Raw genomic sequence first — 22,100 nt, 5'->3', positions numbered from 1 at the left:
AACAACAACAACAACAGGTAGATCTGAGTTGAACATAAATATAGTAAAAAAAAAAAAAAAGACTTTATAAACTCCTCTTTCACCAAACACACATTAAAGCTAGAAGAATGTATCAGACAGTCTTACATGAAACATGATTTAAGATAATTGTCAATAAAGTAGTTAGAGCTTAAAAAAGAAAGTCAATTTGCAAAATCAAGAGTTTGTGAGTATTCTCAGCATTCTAGCTCTGCTGAAAAATCTGATTACCTTGACTTTCTCTACCAGCCAATTCCCTGCTATAAGGCCAGCAAATGGTGTCATAGTGATATTCTATTGCAGCTATTATGGATGCTAAATGAAACTCCTATTGTTCCAATTTGGCTCTGAGTGGTTGATATTAGAGATAAATGGTTCTCACTTGAAGATTCTTGCAAAACTTATCAAAACATCACTTTATAAACATGTGTAAATTCTATATTGCTGTGGGTATGAAATCTTTTATTCATTGTTCTTACGATCTGGAGAAAAATGAACAACAGTAGTAAGGACTCACCAAAAGTCAAATGTAATACTTTTAAAATGGTTTACACATACTAATTTGAAAAGCATTTGACTGCTAACCGGAAGGGTGGCAGTTCAAACCTACCAGCCACTCCTTGGAAGGAAGATTAGGCAATCTACTTCTGTAGTGATACTGTCTCAGAAACCCAAAGAGGGGTCACTGTGAGTCAGATCCGACCTGACAGCAGTGGGTGGGTAATTTGAAAAGTCAGCAAATAACACACTGAACTTCTGTTAAGGGTGATGGTAAAATTTGGAAAATGATAAGAATAATGGCCAAACACATGAGAAACATAATTGTCAATGAACTGAACATGTGAAGAGTGCTGAAAATGGCAAATGTTTTGTTACATATATATATTCACCATAATGAAAAAGAAAATAGTGGTCATAATAGAAAACTATTTTCCAAGTATATAAAGGAAAAACATACATCAACTTTTTAAAGAGGTTAGAGGATTTGCACATCAGAAACCAGTGTTTCATTTTATAAAGTTGGGTTTACAATTCAATTTAATATAGATTTACTGAGTGCCAAATATATTCCAGATACTATGGGAATAACTATACAGAAATGAGGCTCTAGCTTTTAAGGCATTTATAAAAAATGTATAGAAAGTTGAGATGGACCCAGATCATTTTCAAAAACCTTTCATTTAAAATTTGCTTATTTACAAATACTATGGCAGTGGTATTATGGGAGTGGAACCCATATAGTACTTCAGATGTGGTGAACTCTAAGGTGGGTTTCTTGAAACAGGGAAGATTTGAACTGAGTTTAGGTGGATGGATGATAGATAAATGAACAGGAGTTAATCAGATAACAAAGTGGGATAAGCTTCTATCTGAACCAGAAGCAAGAGCAAGAGCCACAGTAGAGAGGCAAGAAAGAATTCAGTGTCTGTGGGGAATGACCAGATCTCTGCCACTGCAGAAAAGCAGAGGAGGAAGTGTAAGTTAGATACGAACCAGATCCCTTGAGACTTATGTATTTAATATATTGTTGACTGGCTCTGATGACAGACAGAAAAGTTTTAGGTAGGAGGGGCCCTCTTCTCCTTTAGGGTCTTCTTATGTTATGAAAAACTCCTTTCAGTTCTCATACTATAGAAAAAAACAAAACAAACAAAACTCACTGCCATTGAGTTGATTCTGACTCATAGCGACCACCAGTGTATTTCTGAGGCTGTAAATCTTTATGGAAGCAGACTACCTCATCTTTCTTCAGCAGAGTGGCTGGTGAGTTTGAATCATTGACCTTTTGGTTGGCAGCCAAAGGCTTTAACCACTATAGCACCAGAACTTCACCAAAGCTCCTTATAGTGTGAAAGCCACAGTAAAGTTAAGATTGGAAGGAAGACAAGCAGTTAAGAGACTACTGTATTAGCCAGCCAATAAATTGAATAATAATTTACTAAAAACCAGTAGAGGGGTGTGGTGGGGGAGGGACTTAGAAGGAGCAGAAGGGCAAGAACAGTCCACAACAGGCCAGACAAATAATAATAAAAGTGAGTGAAAAGTCGGTTTGATTTTTCTTATCATTATAGGCTAGCAATTCTAAACAAAGTCAGTAATAAAAATAGTACTCCACAACACTGGGGCAAACCACTCCTACCATACCCACTCTTTCTGGTCCACCACTACTAAACACTTTATTTTGTGCAAAGGGGCCTGTACCAAAGCTATCTGGGTACAGTAAAGATAAAAGAGCAGGTGCTTCCCTGCAAAGGAGCTATCAGGCTTGAAAGGGAGATAAAGCACATACCTCAATAGCCACAATTCTCAAATCTTATGAGAAGGTCAAGGGCATTCAAACCCATTGCCATCAATTTCAACTTATAGAAACCCCACAGGATAGAAATAGATGCCCCATAAAGTTTCCAAGGCTGTAATCTTTACAGAAGCAGACTGACACATCTTTCTCCCATGGAGGGGCTGGTGGGTTTGAACTGCTAGCCTTCTGATTAGCAGTCAAGTGCTTAACTACCACAACATCAGGGCTCAAGGGCATTCGAAATCAACAAATCCAATCCATCAGTTTCCAAGAGTAAAATAATGCCCAGAAAAGTTAAATCACTTACCAAAGTCACACTAAGTAGTCAAGAATAACAAATAAGGAGCTTATTCTTGAGGAGAGAAAAGATAAGAGTTAATTCTTTATTTCGTAAAACACAAGCCCTTGGAAAATACAAAAATAATCTCAAGCCAGGCAGTGTCTGTCATTTTGAAAAGAGATGTATAGATTTCTAGGACTGTGGTGGCCACACACAAAGGGAGTGAATCCATGATGCCTTGAGAGATGCTGCTATTTTAAGAGGCAGCACAATAGATCACTGTTGCTCCTGGCTTCCCCCTCTTTTGTTTCTATATCAAAAGAATTTGTTACAATTAATTTGTATGCATTTCCCTAGTATTTTCTCTCTCTCTCTCTATATATATTTTTTTAAAAAAGCAGGTAGCTAAATTCTTTATTTCCTTTTCTTGAGGAGCTTTGCAGGGTAGAGGGCAAAAGTTACAGAAGTCACAAATTCTCTCTGCCTTTTCGAAAACCTAAACTCACTGATGGAGTCCCAGAGGGGAAGGAAAAGAATGGTCAACCTTTGAGAGGACCAAGACAGGACAGAGGAGACTGCCCCAGATGGAGATGAGGACAGAGGATTGCGGGTACTAGATTACCCAAGAACTTCTTACTACTCTACAGTTTCTCTGTAGAGACAGTACTCCTTCAAAGGGAATGACTATATCAGTACCTAAGGAGGATGGACTCCAGGTCTCCAGACAGACACTCTCCTGGTCAGACACTGCTCAGTCCCTGTATAGGACAGAAATACTCTTCAGACATCAAGGGTGGGATAAGGGCTAAAAGTTGGAATTAAGTAGATTTAAAGCAAATAAAGGATGGCTTGTTTCTTGCACTCTTAAATTTATGGGCTGAAACTCCTACCAACTGCCCTGTGAAGTGTTAAGTCAATCTAGAAACCACTAGTTTAGCTCCCACTGCTCAATAAGGTGGTCAAGCTAACTGCTCAGCGTATTTTCAGCTCTCTTTAAATATTAATATCAATCTTTTATGTATTATAATTATCTGTATGTATGACCCAATGTCATACATACTTCTGAATGTATGACACACATACATTACCTCTAGATAATATTTTACTTTTAAAAGACTGACACTACCTTACACATATAGCACTTATCATGTTCCAAATTTGGTTTTAAGAGCTTACCACATATCAACTTTATTGAACCTCATGACAACCCTATGAAAGATACCTTATTATGATTCTCATTTTAAAGAAGAGAAAGTTAAGGCACAGAGGGGTTAAGTGACTTGTGCAAGGTCATAAAGCTGATAAGTAACAGAGATGAGGCTCAAATCCAACTAGTCTACTTTTAGAGTCTGTGTACCGTTATTTTCCACAAAAGCATTATAAGCAAAACATGTGTGAGCTAGCTCCTCCAATGGGATAGCATCACCACCAGCCTCAGGAGTCTTTACCGTCCATACCTGCCCTGATCCAGGATCCTAATGATGGTAGTGATGATGGTGATGGCAGTAGTGACCACTTAATAAATTTATAGCTCAGTTAACCCACAAAAAGCAATTCTGAAAGTTGGGTACCAGTATCACTCCCACTTATCAGAGAATGGACTAAGGCAAAAGAGGTTCACTAGCTTCCCAATGGTGCACCACTAAGTGACACAGCTAAGCATTTAGTCCTAATTTCTTAAGCACTTATATCGCGTGGCCTCCCACACATTGCACTTTGCAGCATCTCCTGGGATGAGGTAATAATGCAGGAAATACCATCCAACCAGTTCTCCACATTTGCCTGGGACATTAGATGTAATTTTCACATAACCTGTGTAAACAGATGTATCATAAGGGATATTGCCATAATTGAGGATTGAGACCCTGACAGACTCTTACCAAACCCAAACCAAACTCACTGCCATTGAGTCAGATCCGACTCATAGTGACCCCTCCTTGGGCTTCCCAGGCAGTATCACTATGGAAGTAGATTGCCCAACCTTCCTTCTGAGGAGTGGCTGGTGGGTTTGAACCACCAGCCTTCTGGTTAGCAGTCAAATGCCTTAGGCACTATACCACCAGAGCTCCCAATAGACTGTCAGATTAAGTTATTATTATACATGCACATGACCAACAATAACTCACAAGAGTGAAAATCATAATCAACTTCTACAAATGATTTGAAATAGAAAAATCATGAACTATTTTCTACACAAATCCAAATGCAGCCATTAAGTGAAAAGAGTATAAACAATAAACAGGAGCATCACTTATCACTTATCAAAATATCAATTTCCTGATTATTTTGCTATAATTTTATTATCTAATCACCTTAAAATCAAAGCAAAGACACAGTCATAAAAGATCTAGAATGCTGTGTGGCATGAGATTCCTTCCTTGCCTAAAATCATAGTGACCCAATGCCTGAGGGGCCTGAGAAGTTAACTAGAGTGTCTTCTTGTCACCTCCTTGCCCATCTGCAGCCCTTCATCCTCTGTTAAATGATGGCAACACTGCTATCCAACCTCTAGCCCTTTCCCAGGCTGTCCAGTCACCTCAGGTAGCCCTCTCTCATCAAGAACTCCAAGATTCACATTACAGCAAGAACTCTCCCTGCCTAGCAACTGTGACTGACATCAAGGCCTGGATTGCTCCCTCCATCTGAGATTAGCAATTAAAAGTGTTTTCCTTCTTCAATCTGACCAGGATTTTTTTCCTTTGCCCAACTTGCTCACTCCTTCCTTCTCCTGAGTGTCTGGTGTGATCATGGCCGAGGCCACGCTGGCTGCAATGTAGACCTCTGATAAATTAGTTAAAAATATTTCATGCTTTTTCTGGGTATGGCATACATACATGAAAATCTTTATGCAGTTTTAGTTAACCACGTGAACTTGAATATAAGCCTTAAACTCTGTATAGCTTCTTCATTTATGTAAAATGGGCATAATATCTATCTCAGAGGTTTTGTTTTGAGAATTAAAAAATAAAATGTAAAACTTCTAGTCCATGAATCCACATCATTCTAATATTTAACTGAGTTAAATAGTTATTCAACCAGGAGCTCTGGTGGCATAGTGCCTAAGGCATCTGACTGCTAACCAGAAGGCTGGTGGTTCAAACCCACCAGCCACTCCTTGGAAGGAAGATGGGGCAATCTACTTCTGTAGTGATACTGCCTCGGAAACCCAAGGAGGGGTCGCTATGAGTTGAGTCCGACTTGATGGCACATAACAACAACAAGTTATTTGACCAACAAATTAATAGATTTATACACTGCACATGTAAAAATTCACAGTAGTAGCATCCAACGAAATCCATGGTAAGCAAATACAACTTTTTTACATCGTAGTGAGAAGAGGAAGAGCTCACTCAGCATATGTTGGTGCAGCCTGGAAAAAAGGAAAATGACAATTCTAGAAAAAATTACTCTCAAAGGAACATAGATGATTCAGTAGGAATTTCTAAGACTTAATATTACTTTGGAGTCCTCGAGTGGTACAAATGGTTAACATGTTCGGCTGCTGGCCCAAAGGTTGGAAGTTCAAATCCACAGAAAAAAGGCCTAGCAACCTACTTAAATAAACAAACAAAAACAAAAACGGCCACTGAAAACCTTATGAAGCTCAGTTCTACTCTGAGATATATGGGGTTGCCATCAGTTGGGATCAATTCCACAACAAGTGGTAAATTAACTTTATATTTTTAAGTGAAACCTACAATTTGGACTGCCACACGTTAAATGGAATTTTACTTTATTCTGGCTTCTAGTTGGCAGTCTTTTATTACAGAAGCATCCTGTAACAGTTAGTTCCCAAGCTACTTATTTCAACATGTTTATTTGAATTGTCTCCAACTCTTTCTCAACAAGGGTGTGGGGCTCAAGATTTCTGAGGGAGTCAGTGCTGAGTAAGCAGAGAAAATGCCCCAGGGAGAAAGTTAAGAGCTGATAAGGTCAAGAGCACAGGGGAAAGAGACAGACACATTAGGCCAGAGTTCTTTAGAATTGAAGATAGAAAAATTCTTGCCTGTACTTTAATTCTGTTTCACCTTACAAAACCTCCTACTATTCTGCTGGGCTCAATCTTGTCTCTCACATCTACTTTGACTTAAAAAATTAACTAAGCCTTGCTACATGTTCCTAATGATCTCCTTTATCCTTTACTGTTTAAAGGAAGACAAAGTTTCTACTCTATCTATTGTTGCTGGACACTAACCCTGACTGTCTCTTGTGATTTAAAAAAAAACAAACAAACATGGCTACATATTCAACCACGTCCTTAGAGATTTTGGTTCTTCTGTTGCCTTTTAACAATACTGCTAATAGCAGAGGCCACAGAAATAAAGACATGAACAGGAAAGGGCAAGTCTTCTAATAGGGATAACTAAGACTTCAATATGTTTCCAGAACTGCTTGAAAATTTCACTCTGGGTCCAATCCTACCTCTGCTACTTGGGAGCTGACAGGCTTAAACAAAGGTAGACTGAAGTCACCTCTTCTTGCACAGCAAGCTTTTTGCTTGTTTGTTTTTTTAACTGTTATCCTTTGAGGAGGTGCTTCTGTTTTCCTAAATGTGCTGTGTTACTTATGAATTTCACTTATTTGTAAATTAGCTGGAAGAAAAGCTATAAATATATAGTTACAAAGAGTGAGCAAATTCCCAGTAAACGGTAGGAAGAGAAAACTGCAAAGAATATGTAATAAGCATAAGGCTGACCTAAAATTTAATCAAAACCACTAATTCTCAATATGATTCTACCATGGAGAAACAAGGAGATATGGCAAAATGATGACTATTTCATGACATGGTATTTTTAAAACAATTTTATTACATGAGTCTGTATGTCTGCCAAAGGTTCCGTTTTCTAGCTCATTTAAGGCATTATTTCATTTCTGCCAATCAGAAATCCTGTGATATAGTTGTTATGTGTTTTTGAGTAGATGCCTACTCAGAGTGACCCACTGTAAGAGTACAGCTGCCCCATAGAGTTTCCTGGGCTGTAATCTTTATGGAAGCAGACCACCAGGTCTGTTCTACTATGGAGTGGTGGTGGGGTTCAAACCACTGACTTTTCCAGTAGCAGCTGAGTACTTTAACCACTGTGCCACCAAAGCTCCTTTGTGATTACAGGTAGGGCAAATATTTTCATTCCCACTTGATAGATGAGAAACTGAGGCTTCTTTAACTTGTTCAAAAATTTAAATAGAAGTCTGAGTTGCAACCCATGTTTTCAAACATAGTTTACATGTTTGAAACCCATCCTGCTTTCTCCCAATGAATGTTAAGAATTCCCACTACTGCCAATTATTGGCCAGTTATTCTGCACCATGTACTGCATCTAGAGTTGCAATATAATATGATCATACAGTTATGAAGTAACAGAGCCAAGGGCTTGTACCCAGGTCCCTCTGATCTGGGGGCCTAAACTCTTAACCAATATGCCCTACTGCTATATACTTCGCAAGGAGCGTTCTGAGACTATGTAAAATTTACATAACATTATCACAAATTAAATAACAGCCAAATTAAAAGCATTTCAAGTGAAGAGAAAAAAGGTTTTTTTTTTCTTTGCCTTTCAGAAATGTTATTGAAAAAAAATTGGCAAAAGACATGAAGTCTGTTTGCTCTTGTGCTTCGATGATGATTAATGAACTTCTTTTTGGAGAAGCAAGATCTGCACTTGGCATTAATATTATAAACTTTTCTCATCCCAGTAGCTTCTCTTTAGGTGGGAAAAGTGGTTACACAAGGCAGTGATTAATGAGATGCCACAGATGTTGATTTAGTCCCAGATAGGGATTTTTTCTCTCTCAAATCTAAATGCTTCACCAAAATTAATTTCAAGTCACACTACAAATATGAGTAAAGTGCCGATTCAAGTTGAAAATACATCATATGCTCAACCTGACTCCATATGTTTTTTTTCCCAAGTTCTTCCTGTTTTGCTAGAAAAAAATATCCTTGAACAGTTTGAGATTCCAAGAAGGTGGTGCCATTTCATTTTCTCAAAACCATTGGCCAGATCCTGTTCTTGGATACTTCTTGAATTTAAATGGTAGATGCACAAGAATTTAAATATGGGCTCCTCAAAGCATGGCATTACATTTTCTAAATGGCAAATTTCTTCCTTTAGGAGTTAAACAATTTAATATTAGCAATACAATGGTGGGTGATGAAGGAGAACTATATGAATATTTTCACCTTTCATCTATCTATTAGATAGATAATCAACATCTGTTGATGTAGTCTAAACAAGTTGAAAGGATAATTTTTAATCCCAAAATGGAAAGTTCTGCCCTGAACTGAAGATATTATATGATTTCTTTGGGTCATTAAAAATTGTAGGAAGCTACTGAGCAAAACTAATGGTAACCAGAGGTCTGTTCCGTGAATGGATTTTCAGAAGGAACGCACCAGGCAGGAAACTAAAATTATTATTTCCCCTGCTTACAACCAGCTTCCCAAGAAAGGCTACTTATTAAACACCTAATGTTTTCCTAGCAATACATAAAACTTCCCAAAGCAGAACTCTAGAGCATAGCATTTCACTTTGTTTTTGAAATGAGGATATATCTACAACATATTTCAAATAAGGAAGTTGAAATTTTCTTACTTTAATGAAAAATTAGTAGAGCCAAGCTCTTTAAAAATAATATGTCGTGTCTCAGCTCTAGGGACAGCTGAGTAAATTAAGATGAGAAGATGTTTGTAAAATTAAAGATAATATATTTTTACAGGGAAAAGAGAGGGAGGGAGGGAATCTGAACTCAGATGAACAGTCTCAAAATGTTTTTCTCCTACTTTCAAATATCCTTGAGGAAGGTTAGCCTAGTCAATCATATCTTACAAACAAAAAAACCTTATTATTTCAATACTGAATACTAGTATTTGTTCAAAATGTTACTTAATATCTATGTAACTGGACAAATACTGTGATAGCTTTTGCACAAGGTAACTTACGATCTGAGTAAACCAGGTGTATATTACAATAGAGCACAAAAAAGTAAACAATATAATGTGGCTTTAAATCAAAATATAAAAAGACCAATTTAAATTTTGTAAAATATTGCAACATATGTCTTTAAAAATATTTTTATGTATATTTTGGTACTGCCCTCAGAATTTTAATTTATGACTTAAGTAAAAGTAAGTTAAATGGCATGACTCAAATGCTAAATGAATTAAATAAGACTAGAAGTATTTAATAGAACTAAGAGGAGAGCACTTTCTAATTAGAAATGCGATCACAGAGTAAAATATCAATAACTTTCATGTGAAGATTTAAAACTTTATGTAGAAACAATTAAAAATTAAGCCAGAAAAATACTTGCAGTAAATATAAGGTTGATGCCATTAATATGTAAATAGCTTTAAAAGTCATTTACAAAAACTCTAAAGTCTTAACAAGCCAAAATGGTAAGGTATAAAAATAATCCACACAAGAACAACACAAATAGCCATGAACATTAAAATAATCAATCCCACTATAAATCAGGTACATTATTAGATATTATTCTTTTCCTGTCAAATGACTTAAAGAGAATAATACGTGTTGGTAAGCACACAGAAGGACATTGTCTCATATATCAACAATGTGGCGATATAATTCATTGTAGTATTAGTAAAAGATAATTTGGCCAGAAATACATAACAGAATCTCAGGAATGCATATGCTTTGACCCAGAAAAACAACTTCTATGATTCTGTTCTCAAATAATAAGCAGACATTTGAGCAAAAATACTCATGCCTAGATGTTACTCAAAGTAGTATTTTTTCATAGTAATGGGAATTAGAAAGATCAATACCCAATAATAAATGATGCAAAAACCACTTCATATTTTTTTGAAGATTATTTAATGATCCAAGATAGTCTTCACAGTATGGCTAAGATAATCTTTTAAATAAGTGCTAGCTGACCATGTCATTCCTTTGATTAAAACCCTCTGAAGGCTCACTCACTTCATTTCACTTCTTCAGAATAACAAGGTCAAACTTCTTGACATGGATTACAAAGATGTTGCTTTGGTTCCTGTCTGTTGCCATCATTCCCAGCCCTGCCTTTCAAACTCTAGCCATTCTGGGCTTTCTCCAGCCCCATACTCTGCCAGTGTGTTTCCCTGTGCCTACAACACTCTTGGATCCATTCATATTCTGTCCATCATTCAGGTTTCCATTTAGACAGATTCCCTGATGTCCACATATCTAAGGTAGGTGCCCATTTTGAGTATTAAAAACGAAATAAAAATGCCCATTGCTGTCGAGTTGATTCCGACTCATGGTAACCCTGAGTGCTACAGAGCAGAACTATGCTCCATAGGACTTGTCTTGACTGTAATCTTTGTAGAAGCATATTATCAGGCCTTTCTTCCATGGCCCTTTATGTGTCACGTAGAGATTTTTTTTAAGCACAGTTCCCTGTACTTTTCTGATCACAGCTCTCATATGATTACCAATGGTCCATGACCATGTATGTTCTTAGAGGAAAAATATATCTTTATCCTTGTAAATTTAACACATATTCAACATGTTGTTCAAAATGTTGAACAAACAAATAAAATGATAAAATGAAGTTTTATCATAAAGTCAAGTGATAACAGCAGATACCAAGCTGCAAACACAGATATTTTATAAACACATGTCTTTGCACAAAGGCAAATAGTACTAGAAAAAAATATATCACAAAAGAAAAGGGTAAAGGGCTATTCCAAGAGGGAGGAGATGGCAGGAAATTTGTCTAGTGGGAACTTTTTCTATTTCCTTATATTTTTCTGAATTTTTAAGTTCTAAAATGGTTATTCTAACATTTTAAATTAAAAAAATTTAATTTATAAAAGAAAGTATTATTAAAAAAACTATGTACTGTCTTACCTTTGAATTCAGAAAAAAATCAAAACACTTATATTAAAAGTACAAAATACCATAAATGCCATGAAAAGTACTTTTACAACAATATGTATTATTACTTGTCATTGCTATTGTTATAGAAAATAGAACATTCCAAAATAATCTGGAGACAGTTTTCCAGAACTGCACACTAGTCCACAATTATACATTAATTTAAACAGTTAACTCCTCAAAATGGTTTTAAAAAAATTCAACTGCAGGCAAGTTTAATATTTAGATTGCCAGGAATTACTCTTCATTTTAGGACTGTGAGGCAGAGTGAGTTCTGTTGGGTGTCATCCACACAGCATGTCACAGTGCCAGTGTCTACAGTTGTTTGTTTCAGAAGCCTCTAATTAGCTGCCTTATCTTCTGCTAGGGAATCTTCTGGTGTTAAGATTTAATCGTCCAAATTAACTGAAATACTATAGCATTTTCAGATTAACATTTTTAAATTAACAATGCATAAAATAAAATCACCCATAAATATGGTGGGTAACAGCAGCCACTAATGAACTCTGCAAAACAGGCCATATCCCACAGATAATTTACACTGTATTGTTTATGCAGCTAAACCTTAGGAAATAAACTTCCCTCTGTTCAAAGCTTGGCATAAGTAAGATTCAAAAAAGTTTCCTAGAAGAATGAGGTCTTTGGAGCCAAACACACTGCAAATTAAGTCATGTAACCCACCAGGTACTGTGCGACCTTGGGCAAATTGGTTAATCTCTTAGAGCTTGTCAGAAGCCCTGAGGTTCCTTGGCATTCCTTGAAGATATTTCCTAACATGTTTTTCCTATTATGTCTCTTCCCCTTGTATGAGATAGAGAGAGAAGAGAGAGAGAGAGAGAGAGAGAGAGAGAGAGAGAGAAGAGAGCACACGTGTGTGTGTGTGTGTGTGTGTATTCTTTTCCTTTTAAAAGTCACCATTCAGAAGGAATTATTTTAATACCTACCCTAGGCTGGTATGACGTCATTAACATAAGAAAACTTCTCTTTTCGTACTAGTGCATATTTACAGGTATAGGGCTTAGGACTTTAACATAATGGGGGAACACATTTAATCCACAGCACATAGTTCCAGTGTTCACATGCTCATTTAATACCCTCAGATGAATATAAGCAGGTCTTATGACTTGTTTCTAGTCAATAAAATGCCGCAAAGGTGATAGGATGTCACTTCTGTGCTTATATTATTTGAGGCTTTATTTTCTGTCTTGCTAGCAGACTCTATCACCTTCTTGGCTTGCACAGTTTGAGGAAGTAAGTGGGCATGCAGGGCAGACCACACACAAAGGACAGGAAGACAAGCTGGTAGCCAACAACCATCTAGGAATGGAGGCCCTCAGTTCAACAGCTCAGAAGGAACTGAGTCTTGCCAACTACGAAGTAAGTGAGCATAGAAGAGGATCCTTCTCTAATCAAGCCTTCAGATGAGATCCATTTTAATGGGCCACTCAACTACACATAGCTAAAGAAGTCCATACCATTCCTGATTTTCCAAGTTTATAAAGTAATGAATCTTCTACAATAATGAAATTCTCAAAAAAATTCACCAGCTTCAGGATTTCCTTTTCAGAAGTTTTCCTAAATATTAATAGATACATACATACATTCCTCACTTATCACCATGGTTAGTTTCCAAACACTAAGTCATTATGCAAAAATTGGCATTATATAAAAATGGAGGATGACAAAGTAGATCCAAAATGGAGGCTGACTACATCATTACATAACTGCCAAATTACATAACTGACAAAATTCATCATTACATAACTGTCAGATTTCATCATTACATAACTGCTAAGCCACTGACAATCATGACCCAGCTAAGCTGACACATATCTTAACCATCACAGCCAGCGTTACTTTCACCGTGCACCTTGGCACTTGCTACTGCCAGACTTATGTTACCAAACAGTCAGATAGTAGATTTTTTAATATTGCTGTAAGTGAGAAATGTTTAATAATGAGATAGTTGATAATTATTTTATTTACTAAAGATATAATCACAGTAGCAGAATTTATAAATTAGAAGGTCACAAATGACATAGAAATAGGTTCTGTATATAAGATCCCAAATGTTTTGTTATTTAAATAATCACACTGTTTAGGCTGTGTTTCCCACCTCAAAGCACACCCTTGTGTATGTCTTTCAGTAGTCACTTCACCTTGTTCCTATCATGGAGGAACCTAGGCTCTGTAAAGACTGACTTTGTCAGGCTTGTACAAACCTGCCAGATGAGAGCAACAGTGATCCTTTGTGAACTCTGAATGAGCCTTTAAAGGGTGAAACAAATCCTCCCAAAACCAAAAAAAAGATGCAGGAAGAAACTATGCTGCCCATTTTCAGAAATCTGTGATCATGGTTAAGGGAATTAGAAAGGTAGTCCTGAAAATAACTATAAGGGATCAACTGCCTTAGTGAAAAACTAGTCTTATGGCCCATAATTTAAAAGAGGCTTGAAAAGAAATCAGCTATTTTAAAAATCAGAGCATGCTCCCCAGCATTCATTCACAGCTTGGATTTCTCATTTCTCTGCAATGAATCTTAATTACTGGGTTCCATTATCCCAGTTTTTTCAAGTTCATTCTTTCAATGTGAAATATATTTTTACACATTCACAATTACGTTCCCAATATTTAGATTAGGATTTATATTTGATGAGAAATTAGTTTTGGAGGTGACATAAAAGGCAGAAGTAGGTTTGACTGATTAATATGGAAATGTTATAATCTATGGAAACTTTATTACTTATTTATTACAGACAAAAACTCATTCACCGAAATCTTCAAGAATATACATATGTCTTCCTCAAAAACATAAAAAATGTATTTTTAATCCAGTCATTTAAAAAAATTCCAGGTTCCCATTTTCTCATCATTTTCTATTTAGGGACTGAAATATAAAACTTTTCAATTGAGTAAATTGATATTATGTTTAAAAACAAGTCTAAAAGAAAGCAACCATTTTGTTGAAATCTCATATGAATTTAGCAATCTTTTGCAATTAAAACACTAAGGAGAATTAAATTATAATTCAATACATAAACGAACATTTTTTATTTATATAAATGAAAACATGTACACACTTAACCCAGGTTAAAAGCAATTTGAGTTCACAATTTACTTCTCCCTTTTCTACTTTCTTTTGCATTTTTTGCACATAGTACATAATTAGATCTTTATGTTTAACAGTCTATTTACTAATTGCTTTATGATGCTATGCCTTAGCATACTAGATCAGTGTACAGAAAACAGATACTGAAGTGTTTGTATATAGTCATGTATATGTGTGCATTTATGCAATCCAAACTTTGTACCTATATCTACTCCTTCTCTAGGAAATAAATTCTTTGTCAAAAGGGTTCATGTTTTATACTTAAAGGCACTGCATGTGCTTAACGTCATATACAACACAAAGTCAGTAATGAAAGAAAGATTTCTTGAATTCCTTTCTCCATACAAGAATAAATAGGAATGGTATTACATATTAATGTTATCCACCTGAAAGAGAAAGTGACCATCTCTGAAGATGCCTCAGCTAAGAAACAGTGAAAGAACATCTTCTCAATAAAAAAGACAGTGTTTTTAAGCCACATGCACTTACTTCTTTGTAATCCAGAGTTAAACAATGATCACATGAGAAGCAAGATCTTTCAGAAAGGACTCTTTTTATTTCTTTTCTAAAATCAGTTTAACCAGTATCTATTCATGTGCTACTCAAAGTTATCACAAATCACAAGTAACTTTTGATCAGAAAGGGAGTAAGCTACCTAAACCCTTTCTATCTTGTCCCTCTAATTTTTCGGCAGCACACAAAACAGTGGTCTGAATTTTTTAAAGCTAGTGACGACAGATTTAGGTATAGGATGCTATGAGTTCCACAAACATAAGACAATTTTACAATAGTCTAAAAACAAATTATTTGGTTAAAAGAATAACTTTTCTGGTATACAGATTTGCCATAAGCAAACTAAATCTTGTCTCTCCAATGCTTAGGTAAAGGGAAAATTTTAAAGCCTTCATATTAAAATTTAATTGGTAACTTTGACCTTGAGTGCCACTTTAGGTAAAAAATATTGCACCAGTGCTCAGATTTTCTTGAAATTTATGATCTCATGTTCTTGAAAAAGCCCTAGCACCTCCATGTTCCTGAAATAATTGATCTGTCTCTTTCAAGTGTTATTTTCCTGATACCAACATCTGTCTCAGGAAGAAAAGTATAAACTGATGAAAATACCCTGCTATATTTAAGAAATCCAAAAAAGCTACCAGAATTTGCACCTAACACATTATTATATTCATAAAAGCACTTAAGATTATAAATGGATAAATTTCTTATCACACAGTAGAAAATAACAAGAAATAAACTAAACAACAAAGCCATTTGCAAATATTGTCTGCAAAGATTACTAATAAAGAATGAATGTTTTAAATGTGATAATGAACCACAATCCAAACTTACAACACAAGTCTTTCTTGTGTTTAAATAGAACTCCACAGCATACATTTTCAACCTTGAGACTTTTTTGTTTCTTTACTGCAATCACAAACACTGTTAATTTTACCATAAACATTATAAAGGTGAGCAAAAGATCACAAAAGCCGGTAGGTAAGAAAGGGACTCTGAAAATGGCAAATCTGAAAATGACTGCTTAGAAAGCATGTGCATCAAGGAAAAGTCAACATTAAATTCAGGCTATTTTGCAAAGAAATGACTGGCAAATCTTATCGCTACTCCTACTCCTGACAAAATGTCCAATGCTAAATCCTATGCTGTAATACAAAGTAATTATTGTAATAATTGCTACCACTGACATTAACTACCTAGTAGGCAGCTGCTTAGTACTTTATATATGTTAACTCACTTAATCCTCACAACAACTTTGTACCATAAATACTATGTTAGTCTTTTATAAACTAGAAATGAAGTAACTTGTTGCAGGTCAAACAGCGATAGTCACGCCCAGTCCCAAGCCCAGGTCACATAACTCAAAGCCACGCTCCCCATATCATGTTCCATTAGTTCGTTAGCAGGAGGAATGTGAAAAGCAAGACAGCCAACACATAGAAAAAGCATACAGGCATTCATTAATTCATTTAACACATATTTATTAAACCTGCTACCCACAGTGGCGTAGTGTCTAAGGCAGTTGACTGCTAACCAGAAGGCTGGCAGTTCCAACCTACCAGCCACTCCTCATAAGGAAGACGGGGCAATCTACTTCTGTAGAGATACCGCCTTGGAAACCTAAGGAAGAGTCGCTATGAGTCAGAACCAAGTCGATGGCAGTGAGTTTTGTTTTTTTTGTTTTTTTGACCCACAGAGGAGTGCCTGGGTGATATAAATAGCTAACATACCTGGTTGCAAACCAAAAGGTTGGAAGTTCAGATTCCCCCAGTGGTGTCTTGGAAGAAAGACCTGGTGAGCTAGTTCTAAAAAATCAAGTCACTGAAAATCCTATGGAATACATGGGGTTACCAAGAATCAGAATTAATTTGATGGAAACTAAGTGGGTGGGAACCCTACAGAACTGTGTATTAGTTTACTTTTCAAAGCAAGTCAATGAAAAAAAAAATGTGAAACTTATTTTTGTACATGGGTCTGAAAGTTGGAACTGATGAAATGGTTACCTGGCTTCCTAAATTGTTTATTTATTTATTTATTTTTCCTACATGCCACCCTAAGTGAATCCCTAGAAAGTAGACAGTGTATCAGTATTCGGAGATGTCAACTAACTTATCCAGAAGAGGGGGAAAAAAAAAAAAAGAAGGAACTTCCTTGGTAAAAGCACTAATAACAAATAATGCTCCTTGGCAGCAGTTTGTCCAGGCTGAGGCTGCCTCGATTTTACTAACCCCTTGTTTAAACATCTTGGGGTGGAATATCTCCTGTAGAAAGTGTAGAAATCTACTAATCAATAACATATCAGATGAACTCAGCAAAACTATCATCAAGAAAGGGTTGACTTTGAACAAAAAAACTTTGCAATGTGCCTGCCATGCCAGAGCCACCAGCTAAAAGAGGCAGAGAAGTGAATAACAACCAACCTTAAACACATAATTCCAGCCTAACACCAAAACACAGCTTGGGGAAAATAGCTGTTACCATATTAGCATCTACAACAGTAAACATCAAGATCATCAACTGTGTTTCCACTCCCCCTCCAAAAAAAATTAAGAAAAATGAGAAACACAATCATAAATTTACTACACCTAATATAAAACAAGGATCTCTGGTGGCATAGTCACTAAAGCATTCGTTTGCTAGCCAAAAGATTGGAGGTTCAAACCCACCAGCCACTCCATGGGAGAAAGGTGAGATAGCCTGCTTCCGTACAGATTTGCAGTTCTGGAAACAAGGAGTCCTACAGTGTCCTAGAAGGTCACTGTGAGTCGGAACTGGCTTAATGGCAGTGGACTTGTTTTGGTTTTCAATGAAAAACAATTCTGTATATTCTTACAAACATACCACACAGGTTATTGTCTTGGGAAAGTGATAGCTATTAAAAAGTAACCCAAAGCCTCTGCTTTTTAAAGGCTTCAATTTTGTTCTGTAGTTAAAATATTTAAACTGATCTCAGGATTTAAGTGAGGCAATTTCTAGCCAGAGGCAACAAAGCTCCTATAAATCTTCTCAAACAGCTCATAAACTGGCATGGCTACCATGGGTGTGGTTTTGGTTAAAAGCCATAACACTCTGAAAGCTAAACTTTACAATGAGGTGCACACTGGGTATGAAAAGAAAACAAAACATACAATCTAGACTACTTTCTAGCAAGGATACTCGTTATTTTATGTTATGTTTGATTTATTATCAAGTTCATATATTTGGAATCCTTTAATCATGAATACCTTTCACCCACAATCATATGACCAAATACAGAACAAACCTCTGGTAATTAAACTGTGGAAGGCACTGCTTAATAGATGAAAAATAAATATACAAAAATAACAGAGCAAATATCACAATGTTAAATAGAAAACAACTGAATGCTCTCTGCATGCAAAGAACTAGTCTCCACAGAGGACATTTGTTCACAAAGCCCTTAAATCTGTACTTCTGTTATAAAACAATATAGATTGAGGATGAAGACAAGTATATTCCCAAATGCAGAGGGTACCAAAATTGTCCGGGTTACTTCCTCCCTGCCCTTTAGAAAATGCTAGTTTATAAGTCCCAACTTTTCATTCCAGATTTGGGAGGGAGCAGGGGAAGGGGTCAGACATGTTCGCATTAACCAGTTATCCTGAGGCTGTTTAGTAAGCAAACAACAGGCTCATTATGGAAAAGGGTACTGTACTGGTGGTTTTTCATCATGTGACCCTGTCCTTGGAAGCACTGTCAGGTGAATAATTTACACATTAGGCCACAAGCTCCTGGTCACATATTATACACTAATTGCATGCAAAAAAACCCAATAATATGCCTGATCAGCTACAGCAAATATCATGTACTGTCACGACCACTCAGCTGGTCAAGACTCATAGTGACTCCATGTAACAGAGAAGAACCGCTACGTAGGGTTTCCTAGGCTGTAATCTTACAGGAATAGATCACCAGCTCTTCCTCCTGTGGACCCACTGGGTGGGTTCAACCCACTAACCTTTTGGTTAATAGCTAAGTGCTTAACTGTTGTGCCACCAGGGCTCCTTAACAAACATTTAACACATATCTATTGAGCTTTATACTATGTCTCAAGCATAGTACTAGATGCTGGGGATATAATGGAAAGCAATATATCAAAAAATCCATTGTCATCAAGTCGATTCTGACTCATAGTGACCCCCACTCGGTTTCCAAGGCTGTAAACCTTTAGGGAAGTAGACTGCCTCATCTTCTTCCTGAAGCTGGTGGGTTTGAAACTGACCTTCTGGTTAGCAGTCAAATAAATGCCTTACCTACTACACTACCAAAGCTTGTTTACGCACTGCCGTTGAGTTGGATCCAACTACTAGCAACCCCTCCTTTGATTTCCGAGGCAGTATCACTACAGAAGTAGATTGCCCAACCTTCCTTCCGAGGAGTAGCTGGTGGGTTTGAACCACCAGTCTCCTGGTTAGCAGTCAAATGCCTTAGGCACTATGCTACCAGAGCTCCCAAAGATTGTTTAGACACTGTATAATCAGAAACATACCTGGATCCATTTGTCGGGGAGTTCTTCGAAGTCCATTGGTCCGTTTCTGTACAGAAAAGAAAAGCAGTGAAACAAAGATGTGTTGGTGATGTATCAAACTTTATTAACCTGACATGTGGGAAGGTTAATGAATATTATACTTTCTCAAATTAAAAATATGACTTACTCAAAACATGTTTTATTTTATTTCACTAACAAGTCTTCTACTTGAACCTCATTACATTTGATTTTTTTTTTTTTTAATACCATGGGAAAGAAATACCTTTTCATTTGCCATCTCTGGGTACTGTGATTCCTTTTTTTTTTTTAAGTCCCAGTGACTACAGGGAATATGAGAACAAAGCCCAAGCAGACATTCTTGTGTGCAAAATGCTCTTAGCAAAGGTGTATGGATGGACAATAGTCCTAAACTGATTTCCTAAAACTCTAACTCAGTCATTATTGAGTCTGACAGATCAGAAAATAGAGAATGTATATGACCTCAATACAAAAATTTCAAGCTCCGATTTTAATAAACACTTAAATGACAATGGTGCTTGAATTATGGACCACTTATATCTGAATAGTTGAAGAAACAAACAGGAAGGCAGCTGGTGAACCATGAAAGTGAATTCTTATTATAGGGAAGGAATCCATAACAAAAATTCCACATGGTAGAAATTTATAGAGGAGATGCAAAACAAAAAGATCTTAAATCTTGGAAAATGCATGGTTAAATGTTCAATTTCACAAATGTTTAATTCATTCCTGCCTATAAATAATTGTGGTAATCTCATGAGTTAATAAGGACTTTATTTTTTATTTTTTGTTATAAAATCAGATGAAATGCTGAGTCTACAACTACCATATAATTCAGATTTTCACAAAAGCAATTTTCTTTTTATGTGTGTTTGGGTGTGCCTTTCTATGGACAGTTCGTTCAGAGCATACTTGGCTTTCTTAAGCACAGACTAGCCATGGATTTTTCTTAGGATTCTTGCTACTGTTATTTTCATTCACAAGTTAAATGGGCAAAATGGAGCCTTACAGGCTTCCATAGGGCCTCAATGCCTTATCTGGCTTTTCACTCAAGGTTCTCAAGTAGAAAGCAAATTGGAGACATTTTTAACACATAATTTTTGTTTTCACCCCAACTTTCAAAATGGATTCATAAAAGACCAATAACAACAACAACAACAATTCACTGCCATTGAGTCCTTTCCGACTCATAGTGACCCCACTGGGTTTCAACAGGATTATTAAAATCAGCACTGAAGCTAGTTGAACAAGATAGATAGGTGTACCAGAAAAGCTGGTATGAAGAGAGCTGTCACGAGTGAGGAGAAGAAAGTGTAGCTCTGCGCTCCTTGGGAACCAAGACACAAGAAAGGGAAGCATGACGTGCTGTAGATTTTTACTGATAACTTATAACAAACTGCCTTCAAAGAAAGAATTTTGGGAGCTTTCTATAGATGGGGCATTGAACAATGCAACTGACACAGTATATCCAACAGGAAAACATAGAGTGATTGGTATTTTGCTACTAGTTGCTTCCTACATCATCCCACTACCTTCTTAATTTACAATAAAAGCTGTCTTCCTACTGCTCTTATTATATCTCCTATTATGGAAATGCTTGGAAGGCAAGAATCCAACCTTTTGGTTTTATTTGTGCAGTCTCTAAACAATTATTACAATTTAAAGGCAATAAACTTAAAATACAAAAAATATGCTTGATTTCAAGAGCAACTATGTATTACCTTGACTTTAGGCAGCACGGTGAAATTATTAAGAGTATGAATTCTGAAATCAAGACTGCCTCAGTTGAAATTCAGACTCTGAAACTTGCCACCTGTTTGATCTTAAGCAAGTGGTTAAAGTCTCTGTGCCTCAGTTTTCTCATTTAAAAAGTGAAAATGAGAATAGTACTTAACTGATCGGATTTGCAGTGAGAAGTCATTAGTTCATATTATGTTATATGCTTAGAACAGTTACTGCCACATGGTAAGGATTATTAAGTGACAAAACATAACCCACTGCATTGCATTGATTCTGACAATAGCAACCTTGTAGAACAGAGTAGAACTGCCCCACGGTATTTCCAAAGCTGTAAATCTTTCAGAAGCACACTGCTTCTGGTGGCTGGTGAGTTCAAACTGCCAACCTTTTGGTTAGTAAGCCAATGCTTTAACCAGAGCTTCTTTTATGAAGTGACAGCATACTACTATTATCATTTTCATTAACTCTGTGGACTATGTTTTACCTATCATTTTAATGCAAGTATGCTGTGCATGTATATCATACCAATATCAATTGTTTCACTGGTATTTTGAATGTTTAAATTCATATAAGGTATAAAATATTCTATTAAGTTTTTGCCCTACTGCCTATGTTCTAGGTTTTTCCTTCTGGAAAGTCATGAAAATGAATGACCTTGAAAAGAGAAAGTTTTCTACACGAAGGCTGGGGAGTTGAATCAACTATGATCAGGAGCAATTAAGAATTAAAAAAAAAAAAAA

General features: G+C 36.3%; 1 protein-coding gene across 1 annotated transcript in view; it reads right to left on the bottom strand.

Moving 5' to 3' along the window:
• Window positions 1-22,100, bottom strand: part of VAV3 (vav guanine nucleotide exchange factor 3) — a 539,901-nt gene that overhangs the window by 117,385 nt on the left and 400,416 nt on the right. Inside the window, exon 19 of the mRNA XM_042782103.1 lies at window positions 19,603-19,648. Coding sequence (XP_042638037.1) covers window positions 19,603-19,648 — 46 coding nt within the window. The remainder of the gene's footprint in view (window positions 1-19,602; window positions 19,649-22,100) is intronic.

The sequence above is a fragment of the Orycteropus afer genome, unplaced genomic scaffold, assembly GCF_000298275.1.
Source record: "Orycteropus afer afer isolate SDZICR_OR568_19922 unplaced genomic scaffold, OryAfe1.0 scaffold00010, whole genome shotgun sequence".
Classification (NCBI taxonomy): Eukaryota; Metazoa; Chordata; class Mammalia; order Tubulidentata; family Orycteropodidae; genus Orycteropus; species Orycteropus afer.
The sequence above is the reverse complement of the archived record's forward strand: the minus strand, read 5'-3'. Positions and strand labels throughout refer to the sequence as shown.